Below are 16566 nucleotides of genomic sequence, written 5' to 3' on the forward strand. Positions count from 1 at the left end.
CGAGGCACCCACCCATATTTGATTTGATCTTGTGTGAGACGTCTAGCAAAGTATTGTATCAGGCATAGAGACTACTTAAAGTACGGAAAATTGCACAGAATATTAAATATGCTTAAAGGGCAGTAGTGAAATATAAGGTTAAGGTGTACCGGTAGATGCTAGAGGGGAGTATCCAATGTCTTACTTTAGGGCAGATGGCATTTATTTTCGGACAGTCTGACTTATAAGTGGTCACGACTAATATTAATATCCCCGTAAAAACATATACAGTTAAAAAGTCTAGATAGTCGCATCCTTGGTGGTATCTCTTGTGTGCTTCAGGAAAGGCATCAATGCAGTTCCCCCGGTTCCATATAACCCAGACGGGTTCTCGTCATTCAATCCGTCCACCTGAGCACTCGCAGTTGCGAGGTTAACATTTTCGGATGACTGTGTCGTTGGCGCACCTCGTTTGGCTGCTAGGACGATGTATCGGGAGACAACCTTCATGTGAGTGCCTCTGAATTCGGCGAGGGTCAAGCATGCGGCATTATATGCCTCTTTCAAGGATTGTTCATTCGGCGAGGACATCACAAAGGAACGGATATTGGAATGGTATGTCAAAGCCTGTAGGAACTGCTTGTGAAGTCCGGGCATGTAGTCCCTCATTTCCTAGTTGGTACGATCCCAGGTTAGCTCGGTATCCATGGTAAGGGATCCTGGGGCCAAGAGCCTTACTTGAAGATATCCAGAAGGGCCACTGATTCCCCCGGTCGCCGAGTGATTCACACCCAGAAAGATATCAAAGGTCTGAATCAGTGAGCTCTGACCATTACTCCCTCCACTGTATTGATGCCATTGTCCCTGGCCATTGCCCTCGTCATAGAAAACACCTTTAGGCAGGCCGGCACTAGCCATGTTCTTGCTACCAGCCAGGAATGGGCGGAGTTGGTAGAAGAACACATCAGGGTCACATCTCTCATGCATGCGCTGGAGTGTGCAATCAAAGTCTCGCAGACCATCTGTAAATCTGCACAGCAGTGCAGCCAGTCGTGGCACATTGTTGGCAGTGGCTGCTGCAATGGCATCGAGCATTAAGGAGACCAGCTTGCCACCCTTGGCTTCAATAGCCACTGAGATAAGTAGGAACCATTCTTCATCGACGGTATCAGTGAACGAAGTCAAGAGCGATAGATTGTCAGGATCGGAGATATCTGCCCCCTCTGGCGCCGTGTAGTTCCACAGAGTGAGCCCTGCATATGTTGCACAGGGTGGGAGTCCGAGATGTTGGCAGACTTCGAGGAAAGGCTTTGTGATACAAGGAGGAATCGTCTATAGGTATCACATGTGATTAGAGCTGGCAGAAACCTAAAAGTAACTCGGGGGCATACATCTTTCGGCTTCTCGCCCCCCCAGATATAAGCATGGGTCAGAAACCCTAATACTGAGTAGGCACGACGCTTTTCAGGCTCTGTCTTTAGCCAGAAGGCATCGAGTATCGGAAGGTCATCAATCAATGATCTGATACTCCCCTCTTTGATAAGAGTAGATAACCGACCGGCGAGGGCTTCCCAAGGCTCATAGTAGGCGGGAAGTTTCGCAAGAGGAGGACTGGTGGGGAGGAAGCCATTCCTGTCGGAAACAGCGTAGTCCTCTAGTCTGATGATCGGAGATTGGAGCATATTGATGAAATTAAGACAAAACAAATGGAAAATGCCGAGGTCAGGATGAAAAGTAGAGAGGAACAATGAGAGGGGCGTGGTCGTTATGTAAATGAATCGGGAGAAATCTTCCCATCGCAGGTCTACCTAGTTGGCATTTAAAGAATAGGATCACAGTCAATAAGGCAGGGTAATATACGTAGAAAGGCCATAGCGGCTGGCGTCGGCCACTGATTTGCTTCTGCTATCTATAAAACACGGATCTCTCATCCGCATATCTATCCGTGTTCCGTCTTGGTTGCGTAGTATGATGTAGCTGCCTTGGATACGGTGCATATCGTTTACAAATCTATTGATCACGGGAAATAGGTATAGTTCAATAGTTTCGGGGTTTTTAAGTGACTTTCCCAGGAAATGTGATCCTTCCGCTAAAAAGCAAACCTGCATCTCCTGCCCGCACAGGACCGATGACAATGACTTAGCGTCGAACCCCCCACCGATGCGCGTTACACCGGATATGATAAAATGAACCAGTCCGAAAATCTAAACTCTATCAACTTTCGATCTTTGTATTAATATCGAATTGTAAAAACTTGATCAATGTATATCAGCAGAGACATAACGCGATAGAATCAGCTCAAAACTGTGGGGACGGATCTGGAGGCGGAAGCGGAGCTAACACCCGGATGCAACTGCATCCCCCTCATCACTGCATTTATAAAACGCAGCTGGGTTATTGATCTGAGCTCGGTCTCAGCCTGAATCATTCAGATCCTCTGTCCGATCCAGTTGTTCCTGTGCAACACCCCCCAGTCATTACCTCATCTCACAGCCCTACTGCCCTACCATCTATCAATATGGGCGGAGGAAACACCCCAAATGGAGTCAAGGCGCCGAAGCATGTCTTCCCCGCCGAAGCCGCGTGTAAAGAATATGCAGCTTCCCTGGATGCTGCAGATACTCTCCGAGAGCTGCGAGATTTGTTTATCATCCCTTCCAAGGCCAATCTATCTTCCAAGAAGCTGGCGAAACCAGGTAAGTCCTGAATTATTAAACTAAACATTGGGGTGAGAGGACTGATCATGGTACTACAGGCCTTTCCAAAGAGCCAAGCATTTACTTCTGTGGTAATTCGCTGGGAATCCAGCCTAAGGCCGTTGCCAAGTACATGGAAGCCCAGCTCGACACATGGTCGTCTATTGGTGTCTGCGGGCACTTCACCAGTCTCGAGGACTCGCCTTTGAAGCAATGGCAACTGCTTTCGGAGCAAGCTTCGGCTTCCATGTGCAAGGTTGTCGGCGCCGCCCCTGAGGAGGTCGCCGCTATGGGTACTCTCACTATGAACCTGCACCTCCTCCTCGCAAGTTTCTACAAGCCAACAGAGAAGCGACAGAAGATTCTTATGGACTGGAAGGCATTCCCCAGCGACCATGTGAGTATCAAATGACTGCCATGCTTCGTAAAAGACCCCGAACTAATCTTAACCAGTATGCGATTGAATCTCATATCGCCTGGCACGGTCTCGATGCCAAGGAAAACATGGTCCTGATCGGTCCTGATGAGGGCCAATATGAGATCCCGACTGAAAAGATTCTCTCATACATTGATAAGCACGCCGAAGATGCTGCCGTTCTTCTGCTGCCCGGTATCCAGTACTACACTGGGCAATTGTTTGACATTCCCCGCATTACTTCGTACGCCCAATCTCGCGGTCTGATTGTGGGTTGGGATCTGGCGCACGCATATGGTAATGTTGAGATCAAGCTGCACGACTGGAACGTCGATTTCGCTGCTTGGTGCACATACAAGTATGGCAATGCCGGACCCGGAGCGATGGGTGGTCTCTTCGTGCACGAGCGCCATGGCCAGGTGGATTACAGCGAGGGCGAGGATGCGCCTAAGTTTCGCCACAGATTGACTGGCTGGTACGGTGGTGACCGGTCTGTCCGATTTAAGATGGATAACAGTAAGTTGTTACGGAGGATATGTTCCTCAAACATCTGCTAATATTGATGTTTAGAATTCAAGCCCATTCCTGGAGCTAACGGCTTTGTCATCTCCAACCCTTCAGTTATCGATTTGACAACTCTCTGCGCTGCATTGTCTGTCTTCGATCAAACTTCAATGTCTGACTTGCGTCAGAAATCGCTGAAGCTGACTGCATACCTGGAGTTCCTTCTTTTGAAGGATACTACCGATGAGACTCGTCAGTTTAAGATCATCACACCCTCAGATCCCCATTCTCGTGGTGCACAGCTAAGTCTCTTGCTTAAGCCTGGACTTCTGCATAAGGTTGCTGAAAAGCTGCAAGATGCGGGCATTATTTGCGATAAGCGTGAGCCGGATGTTGTTCGTGTGGCGCCTGTGCCTCTTTACAACACCTTCTCTGAGGTATACACTTTCGTGGAAACATTTCGTGGGGCTTTGAGTGCATAGCCTGCTCATATGTATGAATTTATGTGATCTCATATCAGAAAAAAGATGTCTACGTATCAAACGTGGCAACTATTTTAGTTTTATTACGATCTTATTGATCATTATCAAAGAAATGAAATATCTATCATTTAGAGGCAATCAAAAGTTCCCAATATTTTCCCAGCTATCACCACCTCGAAGGAACTCTTGTCCCTGAGAAAAGAAGTTCGTAGCAAGGATAGAAAAGTCATCGTTCGACAAAGCCAGTTGTTGCGGCGCCACCAGTGTATTTGTAGGATAATCTGGGCCATTGGGAAAGACGGTATTGGTATTGAAGTTTGGAGATTGGAGAGTCGAAGAGGACTCTTCCTGTTCATTCAAACGAGTCGGTGCTGGTAAAGGCGAAGTCTGTGAAACTTCTGTTGCCACGGATGGAGGTCCGTTATACAACGAATCTCCGAAAAGGCGCCTAGCGGAATCGACGTCGCTGTTGGATGAATACTCAAGAATTTCCCAGAAGCGGGAGAGATCGATCAGGAGACTTTGGTTTTGAATACCTAGGTCGCATTGGTAGGTGGCTGAAACAGCGTTCTCCAGGTGTTGTAGTCTTTCTGCCTAGATATAGAGAAGATGATGTTTAGCAGAGTATCAATTTCGGAAACTTGTCACGTTTACGTACTAAGCGAGCCATATGGGGCCATCTCTCGCCGATTTGTTGTACAAAATTGACGCATTTTGTGAATCTGTCTCGCTTCTGCTCCCTAATGGCTGGGTTCTCTGTGAAGCTTAATTGAAGCTCGATGGTGGCCACAACAGCAGCGCTGTATCCCAGCAAGGGATCTGATACCAGGAAGGATCTTTCCTCAAAATAGTTGATGAAATGGATGATCCAAGTTGTATGCGAGGAGATCAGATCCGAAGTATGTTGTAAAAATATTTCGGGGATGGTATTCCGAAACGTACGCAAACTCAGAGACAAGAGGAGGGGATGGTTGAGGAGGCAGAGAATGGTATGGTACATGAATTGGTTTAAAAACCATGGGCCCCAGTACTCTCTATGAGCCTGCAGTTCCTCTAAAGACCTATCGCTGAGGTTTGCGGGTTTGAAGCGGTGTATAAGTGGCATGCAGGTCTCCATTTCCATTTGCAGCGCAATGATCTTGGAATACTCCGAGTCCGGAGACCATGGCGGTACATTCCCCGGTCGTCCTCGATGCCGTACATATCGCGCAGTCCTCCCAAATGCTTCACTCAGCATGATGACATATGCAACTATTCCTTGGTCCTGTAGCTCGCTTCGTCGGGCCCCTGGGGTTGGTGGAGCTGGAGAGATAGCGGATGGCCGAGTCGGGCTCTGGGGAAATGGCGGACCTCCTATATCTGGAAGGTCTAGAATTGAGAAATCGTCACCATGAAGTCGTTTCAGGAGACATATACTCCAAAAACATCGCCTTCGTTCTTCGCGAATGACGTTATTTGTTAATGCACGGGACTCGACTCCAAGGTTGGCGCACCGTGCAAGGTTCATTGCCAGACTGCTGTGGATGCTGGAGCGGTGCGTATTGCCATCTAAAACATATTAGCGACCAACAAAGCAAAGTATATGATAGTATACCCACTTGTGAAATCAACCAAACTCAAAAGACACAGGCACTGTAGAGTTGAAATTTCGACTGGCCCCTCCGAGACTCGCTTCATAACCAGACCGCGCGCCACTTCAGCATAGCCGTTCACCAATCCCGTCAAGTCAGGATAGTTACGGTACGAATCTGAAAAACGGAGACTCAGAGCCAGTACTGCATATACAATCTCAACATCGCGCCTCTTGAGATTAGCAATGAAGCTGCTTCTATGGAACAAAGGCAAGGGCTGAGATTCGCAATACAGCAGGTAAAGCTCTGCAATTGGAATGACCTCTTCCCATGGCGGGAGAATGGTGGATGAGCTAATCCCTGATGGTGTTGTTGTAGGCACTTCATTTGATCCTGGAGGCTCAGCTCTAGTCCTGGTGACACGATATATCAGCATGGAACGTTTCTGGGGGCATTCAGGATCCATACCCCAGATGTTCAAGAACCGCCCCCAGCTTGCCTTCTAAGCTACGCAACCTATCCTCCTAGGCCAAATGTTAGCGCGAAAAACTATATCTCCCGAACCCCAGCACTTACAAGTGTTTGAGAGGAGGACGAGGGCGGAGCACTTGACCTCGAATGATCCTCCGGTGGCGCATGACGGCGTCTTAATTCCGCGTATACGCACTGTTGCCGTAATCTAGCACACAATGAGCAAACCGGCTGCTCTCCAGGGCATTTCGCTTTTTTCCTCCTAAGCAACACGTGAGCATAATATCTGGAATGATGGGTGCCATGGACTTACCTGCAGGGCTCACAGGCTTGTCGAACCCGCTTGGCAGCGCGTTCTGAATATGACGAATCCATCTGATCAAAAAATGGTGGTATACGACTCAAAGCTCATGGTCTTCAAAATCCACGGATGCACAATGTTTCGCTGTGGTATGTTTTTGTTTGTCATGAATGTCCCGCCAAGGGTGTGCATAATCGACTCAGAAATGAGATTTTAGAGAGCAAGTTGATCTAAATGTAGATCACCTAGAACCTTCGCTATTTCATGGACTCTAGAACGCATTGTAGGTAAATCCTACACCGGTTGGAGCTTGGCAGACATGAAACACCCTTAATCAGATGACTAATCAATACTGGATCCGGACCGGAGATGGAGCGGAACACGGAGTAGAGAAGGAAACAGGAGCTATAGCTTTCCGTGCATTGGACTATTGGGGAATTAGGGATAGTGATCGTGATGTTTTACTAAGATGCATCCGGTGGGTATAAAAGAGACTATTGGTGACGAAAATGGACTGATCCCTTGAAGCGATATTCGGCCAATGGCATGGTGTTGGTAATAAGCATGCAAAATTTTGGCTACCTTGGGGCACTGAAACAGCTGTGATCTTCAATATTGAGAAAAGCAAAAGTAACTTAATTGGCACTTGAATTGGTGGTATATACAGCCCCAAACCAGTGTGCCTGCAAACCAATCTAACCATCACCGGAATAGAAATACACCAAATCGAGTTCTCCTTGAAACACTGCATCTTCAACGATCCTGCCAATTGCAGATGGCATCACCTATTATCGTTGACTTGATTTAGATCCAAGTCTTGTGGCCCTGTCAAAAAGGTTAGCGGGGATTCACTGAGATGAAGCGCTAAGACATGGTTCATAGTCCGAGGCGTAGAGGGAATAGATAAAGAGGAACTCACGAGAACCATACGGCACGAGGCGTAGACGGTAGCTATTATAATGTCAATCTACAGCACATAGATTTGCTTCCAGTTCAACAAGAGGTCAACTTACCAGCACCGAGACCGTAGACGGAGATCAGGTAGGGGTACATGACCCAGCCGGAACGGGAAGTCTGTGGAAAAAGACCGAGTCAGATTGTTGTCAATGCACAATGGCCTATGCGGACCGAACTAACCTTCCACCATTGACGCTTGCCGTCGTGGTTCTGGAACAGACGCTGGTAGTAGGGGACACGGTTCTCGCGGAACACGAACCTATAGTTGGAAAGCACACGTTAGTCATTGTTATCAAACCTGAGTCCATTGCCTGTTCTGAGATTGATATCCTTGGCGACAGGCCATTGCGTCCCGAGGAGCTGCGGAATGAAATTCGGGCGCACACGGACACGCGGTCCAGGGTGGGATTGTGAGGGATTGAGGGTAGCAGGAGCAGGAATCGATGCAGACATACCCAGCCATGCGAGGCACAGTGCGGAACATTTTGGCGGTTGGAAGGGAGAGAGGGGTTAGACAATGGGAGGGTGGGAATGGGGTGATGTTCACGATGTCTAGGATCGAGCTTCGCAGGTCACATGATTTCCCTCTTTCCTCCGCCTGCTTTTTGCCAATCAAACTCGTGTGCTTACTAAGGTCAATCTCTCGAAAGGGGAAAGCGTCATTAGTTCCTCCGCGCGGATGCTGTCTTGTTGCTTGTTCTATCTTTTCTTTGGGTGTGATTCCAGCATGATCCAGCATTGGATGCCATCTCATTCCCTGTACCCATGCGACCGGCCTTGACTCGATTGTTGAAGAGGCCCTCCGCGCTCTCGATAATCGACAGCCTCGCCGCATCTTCAATCGGAATCGAGCAGTTGGAGTCCCGATACGCGCGCCTCCGATGTCAATCACAATGTGCCAATCAATCCTCAGTAGTCGACGGCAATGACTCTAGCGTCTCTTACAAGAAAACGAAGGCTCCCTGGCCGTCCAAATTGAAGAAAAAGTCGCTCAGTTTCTCTGTCCACGATATTGAACCCAATCCTCGATCCGAAGAACCTTCCTTTTGCGAAAACGACTCCACTCCAGGCCAGGATTCGGAATGCTTCGTCAAATCACTACGACTCAATCCAGACAAATTGGAATTTGAATCGGATATTGGCCACACCAATGACCTAGGAACACGATTGGTGGACCTCCCGGAATACAGGAACAATTTTGAGCTTTGGGAAGAACTTCTTCGATACCGCCAGCGCCACCACGGAGACCAGGGTACTCAAGTGATTTGGGAAGGATTGACGAACCGTGCAGGTGGAGTGAAATTGCCGCTTACGGGGAATCAGGCAGATTTCTTCTGGCAAAGTTTCGTGGACCTAGGACTGACACGGGAGATATTCCTGAAGGATGTCCTAGATTACGCAATAATCCTTGGTGGCAGTGATGGCTATTGCTGGCCGCGGCTTTATGAGCAGGCTGTTGGTGGTCTTCTGGACCGAGGTATGAGTAAACAGGCAATCGAATGGCATCGAAAGCTCCAGGATTCACACCTTGCGAACCCTAGTGATCTCGTACGGATTATTCCATATGCCATTTCACCACCATCTCTACCTCCCGTCAATGATTTGCTCTTATTTGCCAATCCCCGTCCTCGGCTACGTTCCAAGCCATCATACATGCGGCTCAAGATCCTGAAGGCTCTATGTCGTGGAATTGACCATCACATCTACGGCCCGGTCATTTTGAAACTCCTGGAGCAAGGCTGGGGGGAAGACGCCTTAGCAATGCATGGCTGGCTGGTTGCTCGACAAGACCACCCTCGATCATTGCAGGAACTACAGCCCTTATTGGAATACACGAGGAAGTATGCATCTTGGCAAGAATATGACAGCCTTCAAGACTATGCCCAGAATAGATTTCCGTCATTCTCGCCCGAACAAGACCTGCCACAAAAACCACCAGCAAAAGAGGCCGATGAAGGAGATCAGGGATATACAAAGTCCAGCCGCTCTGGGAAACATCAATACAAAGACAACATCGCCGCTAGACTGTTTGCTACTCGTGCTCTCAATTTCGACATGGTTATAGGGGGCCTGAGGATGCTCGGAATATCCAAAATTGGCCCTAGAACTTTACGGGAGATGGCCGTGCGAGCTCATGATAGTCAGGAAATCCTAGAAAACCTCAAATTGCTCCGCCAGTCTGGTATTACCGCCGCCGACAGTGTCTTTGCAAGGCTGGTGCCGAAACTCGCAGCCCAGAATCGCGAGTTCCTGCTTTCTGACTTGCTTCAAAGTGACCAACACCCTGATGTTTTGGAGAATGTAAAGCTGCAAGAATCACTCTTGGTATCATACTACATGGCTCGCGATTGGCGCCAGTACAATGTATCACTAGCTATCCTGGGAGAGCATTTTTCGGATTCTCCAGGCTTACTAGATATTCATTTCCGCAAACACATGGCCACCGGGGAGCTTACTGCAGCTTCCAAAGTGGTGGATGAGCTTACCTTGCTTGGCAAGACCTTGAGCGAAGATAGCGTGGACTTCATGGCTGAAAAGCTCCTACCACGTCGCCGGGGGCACCATAGACCGCACGTGGGAGAATGCTCACCTGCCCCGATTACCCATGACGCATTGATGTTTGTATTCAGGGTTCTCCAGCGTGTTGTTCCCACCGGATGCTATGTAAGCCCGGATTTCTGGGTGGAACTTCTGAAGCGGCTGGGCATGGGCAACCATTGGGATGAACTGCGAGAATGCTCTTTGTGGCTTGTCAGTCAGTACAGTCATCGGCCGGAAGAGAGTGGGAAACTCCGGGGAATTTTCCCTCCCCAGCAAAGGTCTCTGATCCGATCGGATAGTCGGGTGCTTGATCTCATTTTTGCCGAGCAGATGCAACAAGCCATCGTTTCCTGGGGCTTCAAGTTTCGTGTGACTTGTGACACAGAAGCTAAAAATTATTGTGTACACCCTGCCACAGGTGACAAGCTTATTCCTTGGACTCGAGGCCTCATACTTCTTCGAGAGCTGGAGGAAGCTGGTCTTACTCTTCAGCCGGGCCCAATCCGACGTGCGACTCAGATACGGTTGAACATAATATTTGGAGCTTACTGCCATTCCGCAGTGCGCTTTAACCGTATGTTGCGGCGGGTCAATCCCTACAGTCAAGATCGAGTGTTTAAAGATATCAACCTTGCCTGGGGTAATTCCCTGTTCCAGGGTGAGGAACATTTGCAACCGGAGAAGCTCCTGAATCCTACTCGCACAAACATGTCGCGGAGGAAGTCAGGCAGTGTCTTATTGTCACGAAGACCACCTCGGTGAAGCGGATGCAGCATTTAATTAGGATGTATCAACAATTGTACATAATCAAAAATTGACCCCATGCATAAAGTGCAAGGAGGCAAGCGATCACTGGAGACCATTCATGGTCGCGTCTATACTTTAAAGGCCGTGTCACCTTTGTCGTCAGCGCTTCGCCCGCCTAATGCCCAGCAATCGTGGACGAGTCTAGGCAAAGTGGAATTTCCAGCCAAGACTAGGGGCTGAGTATAAAGCGGCCAATAAATGGATGTGGCTGTGAAGATCTAAGAATAGTTGAGACGGCAACGCGGCCTGGACCCGCTTAGTATGGATCGGCGTCACATAAACATTCTCCATGAATATCCCCAGGTTCATTATTTATTATTGACACTCTTGACACTCTTCTGCTCATTCCATTATCTTTGATAGAACTACACAATATGCGATCATTTAATATCCTAGCATTACTGCCGCTGGTACTTGGCAATCCGTTGAATGTCCGCACCACCGCCTGCAACAACTCTCCCGATCTCTGCGATAAGAGTTACGGCGAGATCACACACCTGGGTGCCCACGATAGTCCCTTCGTCCGCGACTCTAGCACCGATGAATCTATTGCCGGCGATCAGTATGTCAATGCAATCGGAGATTAAAAATCGGCAATCTAACCTCTTCTTATAGATATTACGACACTACTACCCAACTCGATGCTGGCGTGCGACTAGTAACCGCCCAAGTCCACAAGAGCGACTCCGCATGGCACTTGTGCCACAGCAGCTGTGATCTGCTTGACGCAGGATTGTTGAAAACTTGGCTGGGCAAGATTAAGACCTGGCTCGATGACAACCCCAACGAAGGTGCGCAACGGTACTCGGTGCGAAAGCATGCAACACTCACTAACGGGCCATATTCTCTATAGTCGTCACCATTCTTCTTGTGAACTCTGACTCGGCAACGGCCGCCGAACTCGGCGCCATCTACGAGGATGCCAACATCACTAGCTACGCCTACGAGCCCAGCTCCCTCACCACCGCACCATCCTCCTGGCCAACCCTTCAAGAAATGATCAACAACGGCACCCGGCTCGTGAACTTTGTCGCATCCCTCGATGCAAGCTCCAGCTACCCCTACTTGCTGGACGAGTGGGATTTTGTCTGGGAGAACAACTACGATGTGACCGATGCCTCCAACTTCACCTGCACTCCCAACCGACCCTCCACCTACGAAAATGATCTTTCCTCCGCGCTCGCGTCCAACTTTCTCCCCTTGATGAACCATTTCCTCTACTCTACCATCTCGGTTATCGATATCGAGTACCCGAATGCCAGCTATGTCGCGACGACGAACGCCCCGTCCGGTGGTACGGGTAACTTGGGATCAACGGCGACAAAGTGCAAGTCAGCGTACAACGGTCGCCAGCCCACATTCATCCTCGTGGACTTTTTCAACCGTGGCCCGGCCATCGACACCGTTGATAGTTTGAACAATGTCACCAATGCCGTGGGCAGAACCTCCGTCTCGACATCTGCGATGACCTCGAGCAACGATGGCTCGACCGTGAACGGCGTTCTCACTAGCCTAGTCAACCTCGCCGAGTCCGCTCGGTCAGGCTCTACACCCTCTATGGGTAACTGGGTCTGGGTTGGTGGCAACTGGGGTAGCATTCTCGGAGGTGGTATCAGCCTTTGATTGCCTCTTTATACCCCGGCTATTGCATTTTGGATTTCCACGCATGTTTATGACTGTATAGCGTTCTGTTGTCAAACATTTCTTGAGGGTACTCAGTACTCAGTGTCTCGCCCGGTATATAGAGCATGGATATAGGAGGGTACGGTATTCGGGTATGGGACAGCATGGCGCAACACGCCCATGCAAAAGGTAAAGGCGTTATTGGTTTTGGCTTTGGCTTGATTGCAACGATTGGATGAACAGAACCGTACTTTTGTACAAGATATTGTGGCATCGTTATGTGAACTATTATATTTAGAGCGAAACGATTGACAAACTATGATTCTGTCTATTGTAACCCGTATTCCGAGTCGAATAGGAAATAATCTAGAATCTACTGTTTTCCTAATAACTCCCGTACCTTGTTCACCTTATCCTCAGGAGACTGCACCTTATCCGTCCTATATCCAATCGAACCAGTCGTCAGCTTGATTAACATAACACACCATCGGGGGAAGCCCCAGTATCCAACCAAAAATGAGTTCCCGGACCCCGGACAAGAGCAAAGACCAAACATACCTCGAGCCAACCCGGATGTCGGTCTGGATTCGGACAACGCCCTGTTGGTGGAGCATCATATGCGCCTGTCCAATAACCTCATGGACACGGTCCCAAGATCCCTCTAAAAGAGTCACAGTCAGATATAGTACTGAATAATCATTCTACCAGCCCAAACACGAGAAAGTTACGCAACAGGCTTTGCAAACAGCGATAGCCAATCGGAGAAAAAGAGAACGCACCGAGCGTAGTCCCGGCAGAATGCATCACATATTTCACACCGGATTGCTGAATCAGTCGTTGGACATCAGCGATTTGGGCCGAGACTGAAGCCGACGCGGTGCCGATCTAATAGAGTCTGTCAGCCCGGCGAAACACCAATCACCAACAAATGGCATAGCGTAGCACAGGAGTGTTTTACTAACCGGAATCAAGCAGAAGTCTGCAACGCAGTGGGCAGGAGTGGGGAGAGACTTATAGTCCATTGTGAGGGAGTTGATGTGGGGAGTTTGGAATGGTGGGGTGGAGCGGAGGTTATCTTTGTGTTCGAGGTACAACCCGCTTGGGTCCAGCGAATGAGCTACACAAACTCAAGCATGTCGTTTCGTCTGACGGGCTTTATTGCAGATATATGTTTGTTTTAAATCTGGCTAGTCCGATGGGACAAAGCTACACGTGTGCTTTGGGAGCTCGGAGGATCAAGCTAGGTATCCCGGGCTTTTTCTATGAAGATGAAGTGGATTGATTGAGAAGACAAGAGTTGAAAATTAATTAAATAACCATAGAAGAATGGGGTAGATATTAAAGTCGCCCATTAGTCATAAAATCGTGCATCATAAATCTCTCCCATAAGAGACGGTGAAAATGCATTCATTATGCAAGCCGGGGTCAAGTCCAAATGCACCGGACTATGATGGCTCAAGCCGGGAATTAATGTGTTAAGTACTGAAGTGCACAATCGCTGGGTTCTTGACTGCTGTTGGACCCGGCATACCAGCCACCATCAAGGAGCTGAAGTTCGATTTTTCTCCAATAGGTGGATTTTCCTCCCGCGCCTGTTTTCAAATCCAAGTCCCCCAGGCGGATCTCGACGGGTGTTTCCCGATCGCGTGGGATCTATGAGTGTTAGTAGAGGAATGAAAATGAAGAACAGCCCCCTGAGTATCACACACCTTGATAAACATTGTACAGTCCCGCAGAGTCATGTCGAGTGATGTTTTTTGAGATAAAGCGGGCGGACCAAGTAGGCCGACCTTTGCCCACGAGGTCTGCTGGGATCGTAGTCTTTGAAGGATCGGATTATGAAACAGAATGTGCGCCAGTCGCGTCCGATCATTACAACCCTTGACGAGAGTCGTAGCACGCAGGACGTCTTCAAAGCGCCCAGACACAAGATCCAAAGGACAAAACGACCGCTGCTCCTTTGAGCCCGATGATCGCGCATCACAATTCTTCATCTCCCTTAAAGCACAAGTTCGACACCGCCGCGCCATAGGGGGTGCAGAAGGAGACTGCGTGAGCCACTTCGGCTTGAGTTCCGCTAGCATAGCGCCTGGTGTATCAAAGGTCGTCATGTCGGTAATAAGTAAGCCAAATGGCTCATCAGCGCAAAGATACCCGCCATGTCGCTTTTTGGGTCGCTGCCCACTAAGTTCAGTAGCGACAAGCTGCTCATTACAGCGCTGAATGAGACCCCCGGGAAGCAGAATGAGGGACTGATCCACTAATTCTTCTGGTCTGAATAAGGGACGCACAATAGTATTGAAATTGCGATTGATTTCTTTATATGATATATTGCCGGCAGTCTTCTTGCGTAGGCGGAGCAATTTTCCCTGAAACCCGGCAGGCAATCTAGGTTCGTCAATCATGGGGGAGACCGGTCTCTTGGGTTCCCTAACGACGAGTGACGATTTTATTGGGGCGGCCACAAAGCGATAGATGACATTGGCTCCGCCCTCGGCGAGATAGACGAGCTGAACCCCTTGAGGTAGCTCTAGGAGACTGGGGTTGGTCATTCGAAAACAAATGTCGTGTGGGTCGAGGGATGCACCCCGGGATCACAAAAAGAAAAAAAGAAAGGAATGATCAACGAAGCTAACAACCAGGGAGGAAAAGGCGGAGAGGAAAGCACGCACGCGGCCGTGCGTGATAGATCGAAAAGCCCCAGAGAGGTGAACTAGGGGGAATAGCGTGCAGGGGTTAGTTCCTTATGTGGGGGTTATCAGCATCAGTGGCGCTGGCTCTAGGGCCGATCATATCAGTTGAAGCGCGGCAATCGGGGAGGCATCTGAAACTTCAAACAAGTTCCCATCCGAACTTGTCAAGAGCTGATCAACTTGAACGTGTGTCAGCACCGATTGGAGTTGATAAGCCCATTGGAAGAGAAAGAACGGAGAATCAACTCCGTTGAGCTCGCGAATGGCTTGCAGTGCGCGCTAGCCCATTTTGGGCATTCGAGGCAGAACGGTCGCCCCACACTTGATGTAGAAACGCAACTACAGCAAAGGACATGATTCAAGGCTTCGAAGCTCATGTTAATTTCGAGCATATAAAATTATTCCAATGAAGCAGTCAACATATTAAATATAAATATACGAATTAAGTGCTTCAACCCCGAATGAAAACAAGACCGACAGAATAAAACTTGAAGGTATACACATCACGAATCGTTCAAATGTCTGATTGATGCGCCGATTCATGCAGACTTCGTGGGAGCCAGGCGTCTTTCAAATGTAGATGGCACCTGATAACCATTTTTCTCAAGAATCTCTCGAGCACGAAGGAGGCCGCCCAAGCCTTCTAACGGATCAGATGAGGAAGGGGTCGGAGCTGGCGTAGGTTCAGGAAATTCAAAGTAGTCAGAGTAGGGTAGTTCCTCGGGATCCTCAGGATCCTCTCGAGCACGAAGGAGGCCGCCCAAGCCTTCTAATGGATCAGATGAGGAAGGGGTCGGAGTTGGCGTAGGTTCAGGAAATTCAAAGTAGTCAGAGAAGGGTAGTTCCTCAGGATCCTCAGGATCCTCTCGAGCACGAAGGAGGCCGCCCAAGCCTTCTAATGGATCAGATGAGGAAGGGGTCGGAGTTGGCGTAGGTTCAGGAAATTCAAAGTAGTCAGAGAAGGGTAGTTCCTCAGGATCCTCAGGATCCTCTCGAGCACGAAGGAGGCCGCCCAAGCCTTCTAATGGATCAGATGAGGAAGGGGTCGGAGTTGGCGTAGGTTCAGGAAATTCAAAGTAGTCAGAGAAGGGTAGTTCCTCAGGATCCTCAGGATCCTCTCGAGCACGAAGGAGGCCGCCCAAGCCTTCTAATGGATCAGATGAGGAAGGGGTCGGAGTTGGCGTAGGTTCAGGAAATTCAAAGTAGTCAGAGAAGGGTCGTTCCTCAGGATCCTCAGGATCCTCTCGAGCACGAAGGTCCTCCAAGCCTGCCAGCGGATCAGATGCGGCGGTATCAGCTCGTCTAGCGAGCTTCTCAAACCGCTTCACAGACAGGCTAGAGGAATCCAAAGGGCCGAGTCCATTCAGATTCCCGGGAGTGGCAGCCACGGGGCTACTCCAGAGGGCTAGGCTTGAAGCCAAGAGAATGTGTTTGAAATGCATTGTTTGCACAAATGAGTGAATATAAGGGTCAAATAAGGGTAAGGTTGGTAAAAAAAAAAAGGAATCCCAGAAGAGTGTATGAAA

At 49.1% G+C, this 16566-nt stretch overlaps 9 protein-coding genes across 9 annotated transcripts; 3 read left to right on the top strand and 6 right to left on the bottom strand.

Annotated features, from left to right (window-relative positions):
* Positions 1–279: 279 nt before the first annotated feature.
* On the bottom strand, positions 280–1661 carry N7484_005686 (indoleamine 2,3-dioxygenase; the record flags this gene model as incomplete). Its single annotated transcript, XM_057116105.1, has 3 exons — positions 280–651; positions 718–1311; positions 1371–1661. 3 exons carry the CDS (start codon positions 1659–1661, stop codon positions 280–282), a joined length of 1257 nt encoding a protein of 418 aa, XP_056971988.1.
* Positions 1662–2497: 836 nt separating this feature from the next.
* N7484_005687 (kynureninase) lies at positions 2498–4076 on the top strand (the record flags this gene model as incomplete). The annotated part of the gene is made up of 4 exons (XM_057116106.1): positions 2498–2675; positions 2735–3072; positions 3129–3606; positions 3661–4076. 4 exons carry the CDS (start codon positions 2498–2500, stop codon positions 4074–4076), a joined length of 1410 nt encoding a protein of 469 aa, XP_056971989.1.
* Positions 4077–4214: 138 nt separating this feature from the next.
* Positions 4215–6493, bottom strand: N7484_005688 (transcriptional regulator family TF; the record flags this gene model as incomplete). Its single annotated transcript, XM_057116107.1, has 6 exons — positions 4215–4670; positions 4735–5624; positions 5675–6060; positions 6116–6171; positions 6224–6380; positions 6432–6493. The coding sequence occupies 6 exons, from the start codon at positions 6491–6493 to the stop codon at positions 4215–4217; spliced, it is 2007 nt and encodes a 668-aa protein (XP_056971990.1).
* A 730-nt stretch (positions 6494–7223) lies between these two features.
* On the bottom strand, positions 7224–7860 carry N7484_005689 (cytochrome c oxidase subunit 7; the record flags this gene model as incomplete). Its single annotated transcript, XM_057116108.1, has 5 exons — positions 7224–7244; positions 7339–7370; positions 7433–7493; positions 7557–7635; positions 7832–7860. The coding sequence occupies 5 exons, from the start codon at positions 7858–7860 to the stop codon at positions 7224–7226; spliced, it is 222 nt and encodes a 73-aa protein (XP_056971991.1).
* Positions 7861–8141: 281 nt separating this feature from the next.
* N7484_005690 (uncharacterized protein) lies at positions 8142–10679 on the top strand (the record flags this gene model as incomplete). The annotated part of the gene is made up of 1 exon (XM_057116109.1): positions 8142–10679. The coding sequence occupies one exon, from the start codon at positions 8142–8144 to the stop codon at positions 10677–10679; it is 2538 nt and encodes an 845-aa protein (XP_056971992.1).
* A 419-nt stretch (positions 10680–11098) lies between these two features.
* On the top strand, positions 11099–12347 carry N7484_005691 (uncharacterized protein; the record flags this gene model as incomplete). The annotated part of the gene is made up of 3 exons (XM_057116110.1): positions 11099–11286; positions 11340–11515; positions 11578–12347. The coding sequence occupies 3 exons, from the start codon at positions 11099–11101 to the stop codon at positions 12345–12347; spliced, it is 1134 nt and encodes a 377-aa protein (XP_056971993.1).
* A 373-nt stretch (positions 12348–12720) lies between these two features.
* N7484_005692 (thiamine-binding protein) lies at positions 12721–13369 on the bottom strand (the record flags this gene model as incomplete). Its single annotated transcript, XM_057116111.1, has 4 exons — positions 12721–12787; positions 12906–13008; positions 13127–13232; positions 13310–13369. 4 exons carry the CDS (start codon positions 13367–13369, stop codon positions 12721–12723), a joined length of 336 nt encoding a protein of 111 aa, XP_056971994.1.
* Positions 13370–13814: 445 nt separating this feature from the next.
* N7484_005693 (inositol-pentakisphosphate 2-kinase) lies at positions 13815–14899 on the bottom strand (the record flags this gene model as incomplete). Its single annotated transcript, XM_057116112.1, has 2 exons — positions 13815–14000; positions 14057–14899. 2 exons carry the CDS (start codon positions 14897–14899, stop codon positions 13815–13817), a joined length of 1029 nt encoding a protein of 342 aa, XP_056971995.1.
* A 680-nt stretch (positions 14900–15579) lies between these two features.
* On the bottom strand, positions 15580–16482 carry N7484_005694 (uncharacterized protein; the record flags this gene model as incomplete). Its single annotated transcript, XM_057116113.1, has 1 exon — positions 15580–16482. One exon carries the CDS (start codon positions 16480–16482, stop codon positions 15580–15582), a length of 903 nt encoding a protein of 300 aa, XP_056971996.1.
* Positions 16483–16566: the final 84 nt, after the last annotated feature.

Source organism: Penicillium longicatenatum, assembly GCF_028827895.1.
Source record: "Penicillium longicatenatum strain IBT 33135 chromosome Unknown contig_3_segment0_segment0, whole genome shotgun sequence".
Taxonomy (NCBI): Eukaryota; Fungi; Ascomycota; class Eurotiomycetes; order Eurotiales; family Aspergillaceae; genus Penicillium; species Penicillium longicatenatum.